This window comes from Pundamilia nyererei, unplaced genomic scaffold (genome assembly GCF_000239375.1).
Source record: "Pundamilia nyererei isolate P.nyererei 1_Seehausen unplaced genomic scaffold, PunNye1.0 scaffold00036, whole genome shotgun sequence".
Taxonomy (NCBI): Eukaryota; Metazoa; Chordata; class Actinopteri; order Cichliformes; family Cichlidae; genus Pundamilia; species Pundamilia nyererei.
In genome coordinates, this window is record NW_005187437.1 from 4,355,033 (window position 1) to 4,377,063 (window position 22,031).

A 22,031-nucleotide genomic window follows, 5' to 3' on the forward strand; every position below is an offset into this window, starting at 1 on the left:
TATTATTGTATGATCTACTCTGCAACATAAAGCGCCTTGAGGTGACCGTTGTTGTGATTTGGCGCTATATAAATAAAATTGAATTGAACTGCAGATGTGTGGTGAAATAACGAGTCTGCATTTATACTAATAATAGTATCAGATGATTTTTTTTAAGTATAATAACGCATGAATACACATGAAGACACTAAACTCAATGTTAACATAAACATTAAACACCAACACCTTGAACAGATCTGTGTGTTACAACTGACAAATATCTCACACAAAACAAAGTGCTGACATAGCAAAATAGTGCAAACTCACGACATTAAATACGACATTCATGGCTTGATAAAATAAAAGCAATCCTTGAAACAATGTGGTACAGTGCGCTGTCTATAATCAGCCACCACAGTAGCTCTAACAAGCACAGACACATGCAAACACACTCAAACACATACACACTGCACTACGTTTCTATGAGGGTCAATGAAGCAGCCAAGCGACAGCCCAGTGGTCTCCTAAGAGGGCTCTGCCTGCACATTAGGCCTGGGCTTTGCTCCAGAGACGGCACTGTGCCATACAGCTGGTCTGGCACACGCTGACAAACACACACACACACCCCCGCTTTGCAGCGTACTATTAATTAACAGAGTTTTCATGCTCTCCCTCACGCACACACCTGACCTGTATTTGTAACCTGAGTGATCGTAGGTCTGTCTGCGAGTAGGGGCAAATACGAGTTTAACAGCAGTCCACCCCTGGAAGCGCATTTCTGCTTTTAAGTGTGTTTATCTTTTCTAATGTCTCCCATCTCTCCCACCTTCTCTCCTCTCTAACCAGAGAGGCTATAAAGGTGAAGGTGAGCCCTCCTCTGAGATTTGCCCATTGTGTTTTTCTTTCCCTCTGCCAAGGGAGAAAAGTGATAGACAGGATCAGGTGGATAGATTTTAACAGAGGCAGTGAAATAGGGTCAGAATGACCCAGGGAGTTGGAGCCAGGTTAAAAAAAAATAGCTGGATCAAGTAGCCTATGGTATCAGCTGGCTGACCTGTGGGGTCAGGCCATAGTTTGGGCCTGAGGCAATCTGACCTGTAGTTTCTAAAAGGTCTGGAGAATGAAGGAGAAACGATATTGCAAAGAAAAGATGATTTCATCATTGATGGAACTACATTGAATAAAGCTGTTTCACACAGATGCAGACAAAAAAAACAAACAAAAATCTTCTCCTGTCGAGAACTGCATGTTTCGGAAGGAACCATGTGTGATTCCTATCATGTGTTCTTAAATGTAGTAACCGCCTGATGTTGCTAAAGACAGATTTAGGGTCTCCTAACAGCGGAAATGTCCTTAAAAGTACAAAGTAATCACTACCTGATACTTCTAATTAAGAATGCTTAAGTTGGGTTTTATTAATTATGCTTTGCCATGTCCAGTTACTATATTTACACGAGTGAAAAGCTTCTGCAAAGGAAACCTTTATGATGAGCCTTTCAGTTAAAAAAGGAACCCAAAAAAAAAAAAAAAGAAATCTTTGCCCAGAGGAAATTGAGGCATGTCAGCAACTCAGCCCATAAGCCACGTGGTTCAGTCTAGACTCAAGGACCCACATACCCACACACTTAGGTCTAGGCTGTGTTACACCGAATGCCCTGCGCAAAGTGTCCGACAGCTAATGACCCAGATCCTCCACTCACCCACTAACTCAACCTGACAGACTGACAAAGCTCAAACTCTGGAACATACATTTTATTAGCAGGAGGAAAAGAAAAAAATTGACATCACTGTAAAATTAGGGCTGCAAAAGGGCGGCGTGCTGTGAGGTACATTTCCAGCAGACTGCAATGTTAGGCTGGAATGTTAGTTATGAGTTACAACAAAATAAGTGGTGTTAGATTTCAGTCGGCAGTAGAGATAGGAGTGAAGGGAGTGAGATATGAGGAGTAAAATGCAATAAAGAAAACTGCATCTCATGGTCAGTGGTTCATGGTGACTCAGAGCATTTTAATCTGTTTACATTTATGTTCATTATACCTTCAAATTACAATAAACATTTGTTTTTCCTGATGTCAAAATTCCCATCTGACCCTCCAAATGATGGCTGCTTGTATTGATGCAGATTTAAAGAGTGAAGCAAACACTTCACTACAAATAATAAAGAAACAAAATAAATGTGTGTGCATGCACAGGTGTGGTCCTACACTACATGGTTTCTTAAGAAATTCCAGACACACTCCTACATCTATTAGTGAGGACAGTCTTTCCAGATGGAAAGTGGGAATGTCATGTTTGGAAAAGTTTATGGATCCACTTGCCTTATAGAATTTGCAAGGCCAGGCAGGTCTAGACATGGCTGACGGTGTGTGGAATGGAGAGGGGGCTCTGTGACAGAAAAACCCTCAGCAAAAACCTCCGTGTGTGTTTCTGTCTTCTCTGAGTGCCTCTTAATGTAGCATGACTATGTCTGGATGCAGTGAAGTGTTTGCCTACTTAAATACTGTACATGTGGTCTGCTGTTGTTTACATGGAAGGTAATAAAAGCACTAATGTGTTTTTGACAATCAGAGCTTACATGCAACATATGAAAGTCAACAAAATCTAAAAGAAGTTGACAGGAGAATGATTCCTGCAAAAACTGACTTCACTCTAATGTGTGTATTTGAGGCACGTATTGTTCTTTAAACTCTGAGATCATGCAGGCATTTGCAGTGTTTTAACACTGTGCTTTGACTTGGATTAAATGTGAGAAAATTACAACTTAAAGGCAAGTGTGTCTAAATTGTTGTGTACTTCTGTGGTGACAGGAACAGTCATTATGCATGCGCATGCTCGTGTGTGTGTCACAGATACTTCTGAAATGGCAGCAAGCCATGTGTGCCACTTTGCAAACACAAACTTTGCTTAGCAAGCAGAGCTTCTCTGAATAAGACCAATGCTGGAGAAGACTCATTGCACCAGCTTTTAATTAAGAGCCTTCAAAAGGCTGACAGGTAAAAATTAGCAGATATATCGGTCCACCCCCGAGAAAAGTTTCCCAAAACTCACTTACAGAGCAGCTACAGCACATGTGCACTGTGTTGCTGTAGGAACAGAGTCTGTCTTATTTTGTAACTAACATCAGTACGAATTACTTTTGAGAAAAAGTCATTTTATTTGCAAAAACATATCTGTGCTTAAGCAAGAGCAGTTTCCTCAAAGTCACAGAAGGAAAGGAGGAGATGGGTCAATCATTAATAATCAGTTCTTGCTAGAGTCCAAGTGAACACTTGTGCAAAATTTAAAGGAACTCCCAGAAGGCGTGGAAGAGATTATGTGCACAAGATTAAACATCTCTTCTGGGGTTGTGTCAGGAAGGGCGTCCCACGTAAAACACAGCCAAATTAAACGGGCAGCTGTGGTTACCCCATATCAGATTGCTGAAAACAGCTGCTTCTTTTTTTTAATAAAAAGTATAAATTTAAATACACTTCTATTATTTAGCTAATGTCTTAATTTCTTTGTTTATTTAAGCTTAATGTGAGAGCATCTATGGTGCGTGTTGTCATTTATATTAACCTACTGTTACTTGATGACGACTGATATAGATGAATTAACCTCAGCGATTTCTCCAACCCTTTTTAGTTTTAAAATGAGAAGCAGTTTTATTAAACTGAACTATTGCCTGAGCTCCTCTCCATCTCTACTCCTCAAAGACTCAGCATCTCTTTTTATATCCAATCATGTATTTGAACCTATTACTAATTCAATAAATTAGTTCTGAAATGTTCCACGTGATGCGTTTTTAAGAAACACAAAACTTTTCTGGTCTTTTCTGTTATTCTGTTTCCCCCGTTTGAACTTCTCATTGCTGTAAAAAATAAGCTTACATATAAATAAATATTCCTTTAAATAATGTTCTTCTGCTTGAACAATTCATTTGTACGTCTTTGTACATTTTTCAAATAGAAACAGCTTTAAATCTTTACAAATATTTTCTGTCTGCTTTTACCTACTTCTTAGAGAGCATCCTATTTTCTAGGCAACTGAAAACAGGCCTTTTTAGCCGGCCTGTACTGTTAGCTTAACTTAAATGCAATAATACTGCCATACTGGACTAATCAATATAAATTCCTGAAGCATCACTGCCACCTACTGATGACTCTAGGATTTTATAGAATGGATCCACGTGCTTAATATAACGTAGTTGACCTGAGTGGTCAAAGTAAGATATGCATACAGTACGGTGCAAAGGTTTTAGGCAGGTGTGGGGGGAAAAAGAGAAAGTTTTCAGCCGAGTTCCTTCAAAAACTGTGTGAACGTGTATCAAGAAGAATTGATGCTGTCTTGAAGGCAAAGGGTCGCTACACCAAATATTGATTTCATTTAGATTTCTCTTTTGTTCATTCACTGCATTTTGTTGATTGATGAAAATAAATGATTAACACTCATTCTTTGTTTACAGCATTTTTTTTTCTTACCTGGCTAAAACTTTTGCACATTACTGTATATAATATCTGATAGTGTAGTAGGTTAGCATGCAAACTACTGTGACGCTGAGTTAAGAACTGTGAAGTTTAAATAGGAACAATCAGACTCAGCAGGTGTTTCTTTATAGCCTTTGTGTATCTGCAGTGTATTTTATGCTCTGCAAGTGTTTGTGTGTCTTACTGAGATCCTCAGCCAGCTGGACTCGGCGGCCAGTTATGAGTTGGGTCTTCTTTTCCATGTCTTCTCCAAAGTCATCCAACACTTCCTTCACGTTTTTCTCCAATCGGCGCACTGGCGAGCACGGACACAGAGACAGATACACAAGAAACAATAATAATCAACGCCTGGCCCAACAACAATGAAGTGCACTTTTCTGTCGATCTTTTGTTTTGATGAATCAAGTTATGAAAACACTTTATAATGATTAAAAAGACTCGGAGAAGGACTGTCACTCTCACATTTGTCTTTACTTTATAGATAATCTGGATAACTACTGGAACCTTGCTAAAGGATATAAAAATCACTAAGCCCAACAATGAAAGTGCAGAGACGACTTCAGTCAAACATTTCTAACCAACAGTGAAATCTGATCTCAGTATCAGCTTTGGGGATGGCGTGCAATAGAACTTACTCCACCAGGAGGGAAAAAATCAAAAGGAGGAAGTAAAATTCCTGCCAATAACCTGTTGGTTTTACAAAAAGATACAAGAAAAACAAACCCACAGAAATGACAACTACAAGGCTGAAATCATTAAAAATAGAAGGTTTGATATTCTATAGTTTTACCTTTATTCCATAAATAGCTACAACTGCTGTTATGGAAATAACATAGCCCCCAGCCCCAGTCCACAGTGCTCACCTTCAGTGTTGGTAAGTTGCTGTCGTAGAGTGTTGGCTGTTATAACCAGCATCCTCTGTATCCTCCAAAACAGCACCACATCATTGCACTCCAACTGCAGAAACAAGCAGGGATATCACATTTTTATTTTTTATTTTTGGCCTGGGACAGACACAAATCAAGGGTGTGTACCCGCTAGGTCTTCAGCCTTCAGTACACAGGGTGCCCCAGAGTAAAGTTACATTTTTTCCAAACTAACCCTGACCTCAGGTGAAACTGCATAAATACATAATAAATAAAAAAAGACAACTCTTTCTACTTACCTCAGAGTCAACAAAGTGTCTCTGGTAGTAGTAGAAACCCCTCTTGCAGAGGTTGCAGTGTGACAGTGCCTTCTGTAAGAAGTGTCGCCGATAAAGCTGATGCCACGTATCCTTGATCTGAGCAGGTATGGAAATATTTCACCAGTTAACAGAGGCCAAACATAAGTGCCAGGTATTGCTGTTACAAAAAAAATGTTTGGAATAATCCGTTTCATCTCACCAGCATCGGGTCAACTTCTACACTCCGTGCCTCCAGGTTCTTCCGTACTGTGGTGACTTCATCATTAGCCAGGTAAGCCGTGTGCTCATCGTGCAGCTTCAGCAGGCGGTCCAGCTCATTTTTTGTTTCATTCCGAATATGCTGCAAGGTTTAGAAAAGCAAGTCTTCACTTCAAGGAGCATTTGAATGTAAAATATTACATATTTATATGTAAGCTCTACAGTGTGGATGGAATTAGACCATTGTGTAAGGTGATAGCTTTTATTGATCTTCCACTTCACAGCTTCAAAGCTCCTTATAAAAACTACTGCACCATCACAACTATGACTTCTGAGGAAATCCTGCAATTCTGACCTGATCTGGTGAACGATTCTTCCAACTCAGCCACCTCTCCTTCCAGTCTGGGCCCACCATGTCTTTGATTACTGATTCAGCTGCAGGTCGAGAGCAAAGAGCAAAACAGAACAAAATTAAATCATACGTCAGAAAAAACAGCATGCCTCATTGTGGCAGCAAAAGCACCACAAAAGCATGATCACCTAAAACCTGGTCAGGACAGGTGTGTGACTGATGTCTGGGACAAAAGTAAGAACCTGAAACTGTGTTGATGTGATTCCAACTAAAAACCAAAACTACAAAGAACCATAAAAGTCTACAAATGTTTTTGTGTGGTTAAGACTGCGAGGAGAGTTTTAACATATGATCCTATCATAGCCAACGTACTGTCTTTGAGGCGTGACTGCAGGGTTTCCTCCATGAACTGGATTGCTGCATCCCACTGGGGCTTGTCTGTGATGGAGCGGTCTTCGAGGGCATTGTGCTGAATCACCCTCTGACACAACCACACACAGAGGTACAAAAAACACATTCCACTTGTTAGCATCAGTGCTTCTTTGCATCACGACTACATTCTCTATGCTGATGGCATCTCATCATGAAATTCTGTCTGCTCTGGGAGCTTCAATAAACAAGTGTGCACTTTCTGCTTGTGAGGGTATTTTACTGTGTGTTTACCAGGCTGTCCAGGGCCCTCTCATTCCACTTATGCCTCTTGATACTGTCATCCTTCACAGCCTCCTTCAACTTGTCAAAAATGTCATCCTGGTCTTTGCCTTTGTATTCAGCCATGAAGCGGGCAAACTCCTCCTGCAGTGTCTCCCAGGCAATCTGACAGGAGCAAAGTATGCAAAATATAAGGAGGGAAAAGGGGCTATTAGACTAAAGCCACTGCTGGATTTAATTGTTTTTACAAGTTCTACAGTCTGTGTTAATCGAGTTAGAGTCAAGATACTCATAAAAAAAAACAACACACAGCAAAAAGAAAAGAAATACTAAACAATAGAATATGACAGTGAACTAGGGCTGTGCGATATAACCAAAATCTCACATCCCGATATAAGACATCTATCGTCCGATAACGATATAAATCACAAAAATGTAACATTTTTTTTGTAAATTCTGTGAATCTCTGGCGGCTCGACTTGCGTGAAATGTTTCCAGCTGGGCGTTGTGTAGCTGGAGTCGAGTTTTTTAACCGATGCATGAAACGATACATTTTTAGACATAAGTTGTAACGGCCGCCGTTTTCTTTGTGAGTATTTATTACACGGCGTGCTGCAGGGAAAAGCCTGTTCTAACGTTTGAGTCTAAGGTCTATTTTTTAGCACCCGACGGCTCTTTTTTGCTTCTCATCCATAAACTCTGCATACTCTTTCAGGTGATTCAGTTTATTTTGAAAAGTCTCAACAGGATCTTGAGCTTTATTGTGAAAGGTTTATGTGGAAAATAAACAAGCGGACACGCGATGCGGTAACCACAAAGCATAAAGACAGGCGCTGGTCCGTCCGTAGTGTGGTTATATTAAATATAAGAGAAAGAGAGAACTTTAAGAAATTAATATAGCCACTACAGTGACCATCAAAACGAAAAAATATTGCAGTAAACAGTTTATTTTTGCGACACCACGAAACAAACGATAGCGTAAAATTAAACATCTGTTTGATATATATCGTTATATCAAACAGCCCTACAGTGAACTCACCAAAATGTAATAAAAAAAATTCTTAAAATAATAACAATCACTTTAACTGAATGAATCATGATATGAGCTGACTAATAAAGCAAGTGTGCTGCACCTCCAGTGCTTTGTGCGGGAGCTGCTTGTCAGTCCACTGTTTGAGCTTGATGTCTACAGTGGTGTTAAAGGTACCAGAGTCCATTGTTTGGGCAGCAGGCAGGTAGATGTTCTCAATTACATGGGTGGAAACACGTTCCCACAGCTTTTTCTGTAGAATAGATTCCCTACAAGAAGGAAAAAAAACAAGTCAGTTCTGAAAGAGATGTGCGCCGACTTGTACCAAACTTTGTAGCTCAATAACTCTAACCCATGTTAAGATCTTGAAGATTTGGATTATCACTTTTAGTTACAGATAGAAGACAGACAAAAACACAAAAAGAGTGCTTTGGACCAAGGTGTCCAGCTGAGTGCAGTTAAGTCGTCAGCCGGAGCAGGAAAACAATGAGCAAAGAGGGACGCTCAACTGTAAACTCCAACATCTATACTATGACCCTGTTAAAAGCTAACAGCATCCACACTCTCCACAGCGACGCAGAACAAAACCCAGGATTCCCCCGAGTCCCAAATCCCGCTGAGACCAGGGAAGCGTTGCACTTATCTCATTTATCATAAACGCACAGCCATATTTCATTAGGTCCCCTTTTGTTCCAGCTAGCACTCCTCACTGTCAATAAGAGCCATTTCCAATAATGCTGGCTGGCTGCTGGCTGGCTAACAGGGCCACCCCTGCTCCTGTCCATGGGCCATTCATCAGATTATTGATCAGAGAAAACTGATGCCACGCACACAGGGGATTCCCACAACAGCATGCATAGATCTCATTTAAGCAAGGTTTTACTCATTGTGGTATTCACATACAGCTACATGCAGACAAAGATCTGCTTTTTAGCTCATGGCTGGTTAAGTACTAATGCACATTTTAACACTGCTCTTTCCCCATAACATGAAATATCATTCACCTCACAAACAACTAAAACTAACAAAGTCACTGAAATGATGGTGAGACCAACTAAAGAATAATAAATCATGATGTTAGTTCAAGAGGAACTTACCAGTGTTGTGGAGTCACCTGACTCAAACTAATAACTTCATCCAAGATTTCATTTTTAGCCTTTTCAAACAGTTCATTCTGCAAAAAGATTAAATACTACATTAAAAACCTTTAATGTAATTTTAAATTACATTATGCAATTTTAACATATTAATAAACTCTTATTTCTTAAGGACATTTAAAAAAAAACAAACACAAATGTAATTTATAAAATATCCATCACTAATGAGCAAGCTTGCTTTTATAAAGAACTATGTGAGAGTTCAAAGAAATGGCTGTTTCTGTTTCCTACCCTGTCCAGCTCTCTTAGACGAGGGTAGTTGTTCTTCCATTCTGTCTCCAGGTTGAATCGTGAAGCTGGTTAAAGCAGGGATCATGAAAAGGAATATTTAAACAAACACTTTCAACTTCAATATGAACAAATTTCAATCTTACGTGGTTTAAAATCACTGCACACCTGAATGACCCACAGGAAATAAACAAATAACCCTGATAAGAGAACTAACTGGTAAAAACTTCCATAACGACAGTAATGCAATTATTGGTTTAGTGATAAAACCTCTAAATAAAGAGCAACTACTGTTATCATCGATAACACCCACACAGTTCTAAAGAGGGACCATCAGCATTCAGACTGGATGGATTGTATGAAAACTGTTTTGTACCTGATGAGGGTCACTTAGTCTGAGATGTTGTGATTTAATAAAATAGTAGTAGGTGAGACAGTGTGCAGAGGCTATAATATATTTTTAAAAGGTCTTACACATGAAACGTGACATTATAATTTTAATATAGACGGCAACATCATAAAGCTCCAACAGACCCTAATCATCAAATTATCTAGTGCTCATTCTTCTGCCTGGCTGAAACTTAACACTTAAATCTTTCTTTCTTTTTCACCATGGAGATTATGCTCCATCCTTTGACAGATCTCGATCATCACCAAGCAATGAGCCTATACAGAGAGAGCCTGGCCTTTTCTCACATAGCATGATATGACGGCAGCCTTCAGTCACCAGATGGTGTTTATTCTCTAATAACAGGGGATGAGGGCTTTGCACACTTACTCTCCCTAACTGGTCTCTGGGGAGGAGGGAAGATGGGGCCAATCACACAATTTTATCAAAAGTCAGAGTTTTACCTCTCGCGTATGCACACAGAGACACACTAGCACACTGAGCTTCTTGCCCCTTTCCACAGCTCCCTATCCACAGTGGAGATTAGGCTAATTGCTGGTTTGTGGAGATGTGGTGGCGCCAAGAATGGAGGATGGAAGCTGGCTGCATGTGAGTTGATGGGATATGGATCGATGCTCAACACAATGGACCTATGGGATGTGAAGTCTCATGGCCATAAATCTCTTATGCTGTTAGCAATGAGCTTGAGACTGTCTAGACTAATTGTAGTTGGAAGTCAAGACAGAGGGGGTGGAAAAGTATGGCAGAGTGGCTGAGGAAAGCCAATATAGGGAGACTGAAAAGAGTAAGATCAGCTACTCCTTTTACTGTTAATCCTAACATACCTATTCACATTATTAACATGCACATCACTGCAAACAGATCTGACCATATAAATGTTTCATTGCAAACAACCAATCTATATGAATCAATTGGTTCTTTATAGGATAAAATTAAATGCTGAAGGTGCTGTCATACCTTTGAAGACATCAGCTTGTTGCTCTACAGACTCCCGCACCATCTTCCAGAAGCAGTCAGCGACGGCCAGACTCAAGTTCTTTGTAGTCACCTGGTGAGCTTTCAGCATGCCGTCCCTAGTTGTGCACACAAATTATTTCTCAACTCTGGAATTACTTATTTGATGAACTTTTAGAAGCTGCATATTAGATGGTATAACTTGCCTGAGTAACCTAGAGTTCTGAAAGAAGTCCTCTTCATAGTCTTTGATGGAGTCTATGCTTTCAGCACTGCTTCCTGGACACAAGCAATTAGCAATAAAAAGTATGAGCAAATAATTTAACATAAATTAGCGACTATTCTACGCAATGCTGTGCGTTACATAATGTATTTCTATCAAATAGTGGCCGAGTCTTTTATTTAGCCCAAAGGCAGAAGGCCTTTATTTGAGAGCAAGCTTGTACTAAATGTAGCCTTCATTTAGTAGAATACGTGTCATGCTCATGTAGGAAGGCTTGCTGCTCTGCTCCAGTTCGCAATTTAAAAATTACTGCATTTGCATTACTGCATTTCTCTGAATGCATCACAGAAAAGAATGACTTCCTTATGGCAAAGATGAATGAGACGCCTTGTGATTCCCTGCACATGTTCTTTGTTTTAACAGCAGGCATCCCTGAATGCTTTCAGCTTCCCTCACACAGGGAGGGTCATCTACCTGGCTACCTACCTACTTCACCTGCTGTTTAGTTAAGCTAACGTGGAGATAAAACATTTTAAAACAAATTTCTCTATGGAAATGTGACATTATTGACCTAAAAGTCATCATTAAGGGACACAAAAATAAATGTAGCATGCTGGAGTTCACAGTAGTGGACGTCACCTTTTCCTGTTACAACAGCAAAGTAGCCCAGGGCTTTCATGGGAAACAGCTTGCCTTCCACTATTTGCTGAATCTGAAAAAGAAGATGGCAAAAAAAACCAAAAGACAAATATGACTGAAATTCTCTATTCTGTTGTGTGCACACTGTTTTCTGAAACCAGGTGCTGACTTGCCAAGAAAATCTGGTTAAACTGTAAGGATTTAGCGCCCTCTTGTGGTGTAGTTGCAAATAGCTCTAATCACACTGCAATAATTGCATGACGAATCAACATGATCACTTTTAAGAAGTCATTTTAACACAATGAACAACAATGTCATGATAATGTTTTTTTTTAGGTGTCAAGAATCATTAGGTAGACCTGTATTTTTGTCACTACATTAAGAAATTAAAATAAAATAAAGCTTTCGAAGCTGTTAATAGTATATCTTTTACCTATAAAGTAACTATTTTACAACATTTTCTTAGATGGCAAAGACTAGTTACTCTGCTTGGGCTGGCCAGGTTCTTCTCAGCCAGGTCCACTTTGGTCAGGACAAAGATGGTCCTCTTTCCCTGAGGGTCCATCTGGCTAACCAGGTCTGTTACAATGCTCCGCTCTGCATCCACACTGCCATCTGGACAATAAGCAAGAGGGTTAGTCCACGTAGAGATCACCTCTTCTCTCACTTTGATATGTGCTGGTTTTATTACTGTAAATGGAAACATATGCATATCTTACCCTGAATACAGAGGATGATTGCATTGGGGTTTTGCATGTAGGCCTTGCTGATGCTGAAGATAGTTTCCTTAGTGTCTGTTGCCATGCCCGCAGTCACCGTCTACAAGACATTAAATAACTTTTTAAGACTGCAATTTTTACAAAAAGTGAAATAGTGACTCTAACAGCAACTTTTACACTTTAAGAAAACAAATAATTAAAAAAAAAATCAAAAATATATCTATTAAATATTGGTAAATCAATATAAGGTAAATTATAGACAAAAATCCAAATGAAATCCTAATACAGCCAAAGGAATTTGAAACATTATTATACGCAGAATATAGACTTACACTGATTACACCCGGTAAGTCAACGAGTACCATCCTCTGGATGCCAGGCCCTTTAACGCTCAAGGATATTGTCTAACATACAGAATAGAAAACATCATTTCATGAAACACTGCAGGAAAAAAAACTTTGTTTAAACTGAGTATTAGTATATGTACAACCTCAGAGCTGACTGTCTGTCCTTCCTTCACACTTTTCCTCATCCTCAGCTCAATCTCATGCCTGAGAGCAGCCAGCTGTGGGACACAGAAAGAAAGAGCACAATAAATACTTTAATGAAACAACTAGCTTGAAGCTATAGTTTCTATCAAATGGATGGATTGAAGACTGTGTCACTTACATCTTCCTCTTTGGTTAGGTCAAACTCTCGGCCACTGTCCTTGAACATGGCCACGTGGTGAGGGCCTTCACTTAATGTTACCTACACAACATATAAGAGTTTTTATGTATTTAAAAAAACGAGTCAATGTTGGTTTAACTTCCCAGAATGCTTGTGTGACAACACTCAAAAACATCTTTGTTGTTCCTTATGTAAACCTGTTTATGATGACATTTTCTGACCATGTTGTGAAAAAATATTCAATTAAATAAGGGCCATATAAATATGAAATCTTTCACACACACGCGAACCACACTGGCCACACACACCTTGACGGGAGAGCGTGTCATCATCTCTCCTGAGCCCCTGGGAAATATCCTGGCTTGTGCGATCATCTCGAGCACGCTGGTCTTTCCAGCACTCTGATCGCCCACCACAACGACCTGAAGCACAAGTTTAGGAAGAGGGTGAGACCACACCAAGAGACAGAGAAAGGTAAACAGCTCAACCAAACAGCATTGGGATAATGGAAAATGAAACAGAAGGCCTTATGGGATCCAGTAACAATAAATGCAAGTTTGGCAACATATTTACAAAGTTTTGATGCACGCTCAATCATCCACGTAAGGAAATCCCAAAAAGTTGATTCGTTGATTAACAGAATCAACCTTTCGGGTATTTAGGAAGTTGTTTGTTGATTTTTATGAGTCAAGCTATCAATTCTAACACACACACACTCACACACACACCCACGAACACACACAAAAATGACATAAAAATGTTGTTTCTTAAAAAACACACAGATGTTCAACAAATAAAGCTCATATGTACCCTGGGTAGGTGGTCCTGCGTGTTGTAGTTGGCATCATAGTCCGACAAGACATCCAGGACTTCAGAATACATATCAATAAGGGATTTCTACACAAGGAGACAGAACAGTAATTAATTATCAGTCTTTGAGTAATTAGCTGTCACAACAAAGAAGAGCTGGAGAATAACTAAATCTATGAAAGGCAACACTTTTTTTTATCATTAACAGATATTAATCATAATAAAATGTAACTGCCCAACACTCTGGGACCTATCTGGAAAATATTCCAGATATCTGCAGTGCTCACATCTGAAAAAGCAATCCCAATTAAAGTAAAATCTAGACCAGGAAAAAGAGAATCTGTATGTGTTTAATATGTTCATAACCCACCTTCACTTTCCTTTGGTGAATGCCCTTATCGTCTTTTTGCAGCACCACCTTCCTCAACTCTTTGTTTTCCTTCTCCAGTCTCTCCAGCATGCGCTGATATCTTAGCTAATGGACAAATAGCAGTGTCAAAACGAACAACCAGAAACATTTCAACATTTACATTTAAGCAAGGAGAAAGTCACAGCTACTGTACCTGAGTGCGCAGCAGCTCTTCTTGGAGCTGGTCTATCTTTTCTTTGTCAGATGACTAAAGATCACAGAAGAGACAAAGAAAACAAAAAACAAAACAACAACAAACGTTAATGCTTCCTTTCTCTTCTGAATACAAGAGCTAACCCCACGACTCTCACAGAACACCTTCAAACAACTGAACTCCCACCGGCATCATAAAGGCTCAATCCGTGCATTCTGTCTACGGAGAGAGTTGAAAGTCAAGTTAATGCAAGAGAGGAACACAAATTTCAGGCACATACTATCATTCTGGCATCGCTCAGCTTCAATCAACACACTATGATTCACAAATAGGCACAAATCACAGAGTGAACTTAATCACAAATCCACTGCAATTACAGCTTAATTTTAATGATTGGACAAACTGTATTTTATTTTGTATATTTATGCAACATGTTTGGAACAATGAGATTTGGGACAGGAAGCAGGAGGCACAGCAGACATGGACAAATGATAGAAGAAGAAGAAAAGGAATTTAAAGACACACCAAACTATTTCATTAAAAACTATTTCTATACTGCACAACAGGGGTAAGAAATGTTCTTCAACTTACATTCTTGCAATACATAGCAAAGATTTTTGAAAAGCTAAGAGATCGCTTCATTATTTTTAAGGAGCTTTAAGGAGCTCTTAAAGAGCTTAAGCGTGTTGATGAAGTAAATTGATAAAGAAAAGTTAGATCCACTCATGAGAGTTTAAAAAAAAAAGTGTAGCTCACACCATGCGGCAGGCTTCACTCCACTCCATGCAGCGCTTCTGCACAATAATGCAGTACTGCTGATGATTATCCAGCCACTTGCGTGGGAGAATGACGCTGGCTATAGTCACCATTTCTAGCAAACCCAGCTGTTGTGGTCCATGCAAGCCCTTTCAACAGCACACTAGCAAAACAAACTCAAACTACACAGTCAAAGAAGACGACTGCTTTTTAATACTGTAGAGGGTGGAATAAAATCTGCTGACAGGCCAATTTATGTGGACTACAAGTTTAACAAAAACAAATATATATACACCAACTTTACACCAGCTGAAAATCGTATGAGGTCACCGCTACAGTAACTGTTTAGTATACTCATGTGTGGTTAGTTTCACACTTTTAATTGTAACCATCAGCAACACCGAGGTAAAGAGGCTTGAACCTTTCAGAGAGGAAACACTGATTTTCACTGGGTGTGAAGTTACTCTAGTGTTTTTTTTTTAAGGTAGCGCTGGCTGACATTACTTAGTCCAACGATTTAAATCTGCGCTGTAGCTATAAAGCTTTAGGAGTCTCTTGTATGATAGAGCAGATCTAAGCGGGACTGGACCTTCACCTTGCGTGACTGTTGAGGGGGGCTGGGGTTCGGAGCAGGCTCTGACGGTTGGGGGCGTGCACTACTGGCTGCAGCGGCCCGTCGGACCTCCTCCTCGTGCCGCTGGATCTGCTGCTGAATAAGAATGAGCTCGCCAAGCAGACCCTGCTGAGGTATGTCATAGTGAGAAAAAGGCAGGAGGCGCAACAAAAACATCTGCAGGCCACAGGGCAGGCCAGCATTACAGGCCACTGCAGTAACCCAACACAGGGCTACAGCAGAGGGCGTCTGTCTTTGTCTCTGGGATTATTTTGTTTTTGAGTCAAAATTAAACTGTATTAATTAAGGGTTGTCATTAAAACGAATCACAGTCTTTGGCTGTGTTAATCTTGCCACCATCATCAGTGTAACTGAGCAAAGTCAGCCTCTCCTAAATCCAAAACACAGAGATGCTGATCTTTGTCAGACTGAAGGCAGAAGAGGCAACTAATACGACAACCAGTGCCTCTCAGCGAGTGGCAGCAACTGTGATACTGTTGCATTTGCTCATTATTTTGCTCCACTGAGGATTTTTGGCTATCTGCTCATCATGAGTGGAACAACACTTTGCCTGAAGTTCATAATTCCTCAATAACACAACTTCTGTAAAACAAGTTTCAAGTTTTGACCAAAATGTTTAGATGTGCTGCAAAACAACGTTAAATGGACCTGAAAACAACTGGTCGGAAGTTGATGATTAACCAAGCGAAGCAGGCACTGAGATATCGGTCAGGGTGAAGCACAAAGCATACTAAATAGCAGGAAAAATAGTTCAAGAGTCCCCACCATGACGTATGTCAAATTGTGTGCATCCTTTTGCTTTTTCACTCTGTGAAATGTGCAAATAATATAATAAAAAGTAGTGTTTTGTTCATGCTGGAGACCATGATCATAGAAAAAATAGGGAATAGGAAAGTTTTGTTTTGTAAAAGCACCTCCTAATACTCCAAGTCGCTGTCACTTTCCTTTAAATTTTAGAGACTGTTAAACAAGCACACTTATACACAATCACATACGTACACACATATACCACACATACGCACGCAGACACAAACAAGGTAAAAATAGATAAATAAATAATAGGACATGGATGCGCTGAAACATAGAAAACAAAACAAACATACATACAAAGTACAAAACATACAAAACAGCACAAGGACAACAGAAATGAAATAACTGTGTAAATAAGGAAATAAAGTTAAAAGAAGCAACTATCCACCGATGTGAGACAACAGTCAATAAACTTCTCACATGTTCAGCAGTGTGTGTAAGAACTTGCAGTTAACACTTTGATTTGGTGCTGTACAGTTTGCAGGTACAGGTTTAAAACTTTGAAGATCAAACTACTCTAGCAGCACTTACAGACAGCTTTTTGGCAATTTACCATCTTTAATTAACACTGTTCTTGTACAAACTTTGTTCTCACTATTACACCTTTATATATCTGTGTATCGGCTGGTAAGATTGTGTTTAACTCACATTTCACATTCAGAAGAACTCACTGAATCAAAACGAACCCCAAGTAGTGCACTGCTAAAGACTATGGACCTCAATCGCTGCCAGGTCTTCAAAGCACATTACATTTAAAAATGTACAATTTTTTCGAGTAATACAAACTAACATTTAAGTTTCTTGGGGGGCATTTTGATTTAAATGATCATAGTTCTTTTCCTTGAAGCGAAAAGTAGCAGAGGAGCTGAGCGAGACCAAGCTGTGTCAGAGTAAAGAGAAGAAAAACTAGGAAGTGTGAGCAGATTCTATCTACTTGCCTTTTTGTACTGCTTATCACCAGCTTCATGTGCGACTGCAGCAGAGGAATCTGTGGCCTTTAGTGGAGGATCACCTGAAGTTTCTATCAGAGGAGACATAACAACCCAGGATAAGATTACTAATGCAAATACATAAATATTATTACATGCAGCTCAAACTAGGAGAGTTGTGACTATGGCTAAAAGACCCCCGATAGAAAAATAGAAGAGCAGAATGACTAAAATTCAAATGTCTGGAAAATGTAGCACTACATAAGTTTTTCAAGCTATTCAGGAACGTATAACAGTCTGATAATCATCAGAAAACTTAGCACAGCTAGGACTAGATGTTGAAGCACTGAAATACTGTAAATGGTTCCATCCGTTTGACGCTGACGTCTTTGACTCTGATTAACTTCCATACCTTGTTAGAAACACAGTTTTAGATGGACAAAAAGCAATTCAAGAATTGACTTCTTTAAAATCTTTACATTTAATTTTCTAATATTCCTTTGGCACCTAATCAAAACTGGTGAAATTAAGTTTTCAAGATATGTTATGACAATGCACAAGGAAACCTCCACTAAGCAACAGAATGAACATGTACAGAGAAAAATGTAGTAGCATTGGGAATAAGTATATTGATTATATCAATGGACAAATATTTTTCCTGAAGCCATTACAGGTACATTAAGTGTTAATAGTCCGTGAGTAAGAGCCAGAGACACTCCCTGCTGTTATTATGACTCCTTGCAAAGGCGTGGTCACATCTGTGTGGGAATCCCTTCAGGTAAATATTTCACATACTGTTGTGCAATGAACTACCTTTATTAATTTTAACCCATTTAAGGGTTACATTATTGTTATTTAATTAATTTCAGCTAATTGTTTGGATTGATTATTGGAATTCATTTACATCTTAATCAGCTTTGTGTTCATTTTCCAACCATTTGAATAACAATATGTTTGAGCAAAACAAACCTGCCCCAACGATTAGTGATGAAAGAATGACAGAAGCAAAAAACCCTGGTGAGAAAAAAGGGTGGAAGTCAAAGGAGGCAAAGAATACACAACACAGTAGGACAAAGCACAGCCGAGGACAGTCCGGTTTAAAGAAAGGAAAACGGAAAAGGGGAGATACTACAGGTAAAAACAATGATCTGCATTTATGAGCTCTCCAGACCCTTTCTGTAGATTTTTCTTAAAAATAAAAAAATAAAAATTTATGCTCTAAATTAACTATGGAAAGGTAAACTTCAAGGTTTCTATGAATTTGGGGTGACTTCAAGATGCAGTAGAGAAATCTACCAATTCAAGCAAAGCTTAGTCCAAGATTAGACCTTTTAACCCTCATAGTTACACTTACTGAACTCGGTAAACAGTCTGAACAATGACAGCAGCATTTAACTGCATATCCCAGGAAGATGCTCTGCTACTGCCTTCAGAGCCAAAATCATGGCCACCATGCCAGTGCTGTGGCGAGACAATTGTCAGATAGCCACAGAAAGAAAAGAGGGGAGTGGGCAGCACTACTGAGAGCTGGGTTTACACACCTAACAACAGATGCAGACCAGAAGCTCCTTTGACTTCACTACCCAAACTCACACCTGTGAAGAACGTGGAGGACAACAGGAGGGTAGGGGGGAGGAGAAAGGAAGAACAACACGAGATAAAAATCATAAAAGACAGAAGCAAAGGGATGATGGTCAAAGCAGGGACACAGCTAGCTAGATGATGTATATTAATACAAAGATACTGCTGTGCCAGAGCTTTAAGTGACCTAGCTAATTAATAGAAAATGGGCGTCATCTTGAAAAAAGCCATAAATGTTACAGTTATCATTAGTGGCTTTTCATTATGAAAGCATAACCGATCCTTCATCATTTGTAGGCAGAATATAATATTTAGTATTTATTTAAACATTAATGCTGATGTACGATGACACAAAACATGATCAAATCCTCATCCAGTCAAAATGCCTCCTACACAATACTCAGTGAGGCTCATTAGTACAAAGTGTATGAATGTGTGTGTGAATGGGTGGATGACTGGATATGTAAAGCGCTTTGGGGTCCTTAGGGACTAGTAAAGCGCTATATAAATACAGGCCATTTACCATTTTATTTAAATCTAAGCTTTCATGTTCCCAGGAACAAACTTGTACTGTAGTGAAATTCCTTATCACAGGAAACGTCATACAGTTTACACAATCAGTTTGTACAGATAATGTTTTTAAATGAAAGTCATGAAATAACAGACATGTATACATTTATATTGGTATAATACCACACATAAATGCTGCACATGGACCCATCTAAATGGTGACACCATGAAACCAAAGTCAGCAATAAAACAAAATCGCAATTACTGGACGGTTCAGTTAATAAGGAATCATTTAATAACCACAACCAGAGGTAGAAAGGGTGTAGCAGAAAAATCAGCAAGTAACAGGATACAAAAGTCTACTTGCTCATTCTGCTCAGGTCCCTTAGAGGTCGGAGAGACCAAAAATGCAACCCTTGGAGTATGTTACAGGTAAGAAGGTAGAAGAGGAAAGCAGGTTTGCTTCAGTGAAGCTACTGTAACCTTCATTCTAAATCCTGACACTCAGATGTCTGCACATGCTATTTTTTTACAATAATATGTAATTGCATTAAGTGAATGCTGATGCTTTGTTTACTCACCAGAGGTGAGGAGGCTTTTGAGGAACGTGAAGTTCTCCCCAATTTTGTCAAAGTCGGGTAGTAGTTTGGCTATTTCTTCCATCTCTGGTAGAGCTTTGGCCAGTTTATCTGCAGGTGAAAATGGATAACACAGTCAGGTGGAAAAGACAGAGCTGCAGCTCATGATACAGCTGGTGGAAAACAATGTGAGGGATTTAATCATTATTGTTTGTAAAAAAAAAATAAAAAATTACCAAGATCTATTTGTTCGCTCAGTTCCCAAACAAAATCAGGAATCACCCAGTTGTATTCACTAAAATCAGGCAGCATTTCCTTCCACTCATCATAGGTCTGGTAGAAAACATAAACAAACAAAAAAAACATCACCGCTTCAGTATGTTTAACAGTTTTCCTGCAGCTCACATGACAAGCAAAGCACAACACTCCACACTGACCTTCTTAGCTGTATACCCTCCTCCCACTGCACTCCCCAGCAGAATATATCTGAGCTTCAGCAACCGAGCAGCAAGGCGAGCCACCCAGAAGTTGCGCTGCTGCTGGTACCCGTGGCCCCCAGAGCCCGGGTGAGGCTTCGGCGGCCGCATGGGCAACCGAGACATGGAGGTGAAATAGCGGGCTGCTGTGCGATGAGGAGGGCGCTGAGGGTTGCCGTTTCCAGAGTAACGGTGATGGATAGCACGGGAGAGAGGGTGCAGCTTCTGCAAGGGTATCCGAAATCTCACCCCCATGTTGTTGGCCACCAGGTTCCTGCAGGCCACGCTGAGATGAGGTGTGGATGAAAAAAATAAAGACACCTCATTTCCACAGAACAGTTACAAAAGCAGTCATTTTTGTTCAAGGTAGCCCCAATAGACTGCAGCAACACGCAGGAAAGCAGATGGCACACGTTTTCAGGTTTGACATTGAACGTTATAAACAACCCAGTTTATTACAATAAATCACTTAACTAAGTGTACAGACACAGTTAACAGGGGTCTGTCAATCTATCGTTTTTAAATAACGCAGCTGCTGTACACACTCAGCGACCGAGCTAGACTTTTAGCCGGTTTATGCTAGGGTAACGTTTATGCTGCAGTAGCACCGGCAACATAAACCAAACGCACTCCACACGTAGACAGCCGTGATAACTCCTATAATATGTGTCCTTTATCTTTCTTACTATGACATGGGGCTGCTGTCATCTACACAGAACCAGGTCGGCCGTCCTGAGCTGTCAGAGGAAGCAGCTTCATATGTGCTCTCCTCACACCATAGCTAACCCTGGCTTCTGTTACCTTCATTAAATGCAAACTCACCAGGCAGCTCTGCTCCCGACACGCAGCATGATGCTGTTAAAGCAGCTTCACGGAGATGTCGTTCAGATTCACTATTTAGGTACAGTTTAATTCATCTTCCCAAACAACACACATTTGCTTGCCCGTTGTGGCGGCTAACTAGCTAACAAGGACACAGTCGGAATGACAGTCCACTTCCGGTGAGTGGTTCCACCGCCTAAAGAGCACTGACAAAATAAACGATGTAGTGAATTGGTTCCTATACGTACCTCTGCTATAATATCTTTCGGTTTGACTGCAGAGTTTTATAAATCATTTTCTAATCTCCTGGCTCCGTTTTTACTGCAGGTTTTTACAGAAAGTATAGAGAATAACACCCTCCCTCCTCTTACTCAAGGTCTCATAACACTTATTCCAAAACCAAACAAAGACTTACTCTTTATTGATAATTGGAGACCCATCTCCCTGCTCAATAATGACTATAAGGTTATGGCTTTAATACTTGCTAACAGAATTAAAGAGGTCTTGGAAACAATTACTGATGAGACACAATCAGGCTTTATGAGAAACAGACACATTTCTAATAACATTAGACTGGTTTTGGATTTACTTGATTACTCTGATCTGGTACCTGACAATAGCTTCATTCTCTTCCTGGATTTTTATAAGGCTTTTGATACAATTGAACATCAATTTATTTTCCACTCTTTGGAAAAATTTGGC

At 39.7% G+C, this 22,031-nt stretch overlaps 1 protein-coding gene across 5 annotated transcripts in view; it reads right to left on the reverse strand.

Moving 5' to 3' along the window:
- opa1 (OPA1 mitochondrial dynamin like GTPase) overlaps positions 1 to 21,535 on the reverse strand; it is a 35,239-nt gene extending 13,704 nt beyond the window's left edge. The window contains exons 1-29 of one of the 5 annotated variants that reach the window (XM_005730357.1): positions 21,330 to 21,535; positions 20,469 to 20,793; positions 20,268 to 20,364; positions 20,035 to 20,142; positions 18,904 to 18,957; positions 17,372 to 17,454; positions 15,585 to 15,728; positions 14,234 to 14,287; positions 14,041 to 14,145; positions 13,671 to 13,757; positions 13,169 to 13,282; positions 12,861 to 12,941; positions 12,682 to 12,756; positions 12,524 to 12,595; positions 12,192 to 12,291; positions 11,957 to 12,087; positions 11,473 to 11,545; positions 10,817 to 10,889; positions 10,614 to 10,729; positions 9,251 to 9,315; positions 8,960 to 9,036; positions 7,966 to 8,131; positions 6,845 to 6,997; positions 6,554 to 6,662; positions 6,185 to 6,264; positions 5,831 to 5,971; positions 5,611 to 5,727; positions 5,309 to 5,402; positions 4,630 to 4,740 (exon numbers count right to left, since the gene is read on the reverse strand). In XM_005730357.1, coding sequence (XP_005730414.1) covers positions 4,630 to 4,740; positions 5,309 to 5,402; positions 5,611 to 5,727; positions 5,831 to 5,971; positions 6,185 to 6,264; positions 6,554 to 6,662; positions 6,845 to 6,997; positions 7,966 to 8,131; positions 8,960 to 9,036; positions 9,251 to 9,315; positions 10,614 to 10,729; positions 10,817 to 10,889; positions 11,473 to 11,545; positions 11,957 to 12,087; positions 12,192 to 12,291; positions 12,524 to 12,595; positions 12,682 to 12,756; positions 12,861 to 12,941; positions 13,169 to 13,282; positions 13,671 to 13,757; positions 14,041 to 14,145; positions 14,234 to 14,287; positions 15,585 to 15,728; positions 17,372 to 17,454; positions 18,904 to 18,957; positions 20,035 to 20,142; positions 20,268 to 20,364; positions 20,469 to 20,793; positions 21,330 to 21,358 — 3,034 coding nt within the window. In that variant the 5' untranslated portion in view covers positions 21,359 to 21,535. Of the gene's footprint in view, positions 1 to 4,629; positions 4,741 to 5,308; positions 5,403 to 5,610; positions 5,728 to 5,830; positions 5,972 to 6,184; positions 6,265 to 6,553; positions 6,663 to 6,844; positions 6,998 to 7,965; positions 8,132 to 8,959; positions 9,037 to 9,250; positions 9,316 to 10,613; positions 10,730 to 10,816; positions 10,890 to 11,472; positions 11,546 to 11,956; positions 12,088 to 12,191; positions 12,292 to 12,523; positions 12,596 to 12,681; positions 12,757 to 12,860; positions 12,942 to 13,168; positions 13,283 to 13,670; positions 13,758 to 14,040; positions 14,146 to 14,233; positions 14,288 to 15,584; positions 15,729 to 17,371; positions 17,455 to 18,903; positions 18,958 to 20,034; positions 20,143 to 20,267; positions 20,365 to 20,468; positions 20,794 to 21,193; positions 21,308 to 21,329 lie in introns of those variants that run through there. The other 4 variants (XM_005730358.2, XM_005730359.1, XM_005730360.1 and 1 more) reach the window with 4 other exon arrangements.
- Between the last annotated feature and the right edge of the window lie 496 nt (positions 21,536 to 22,031).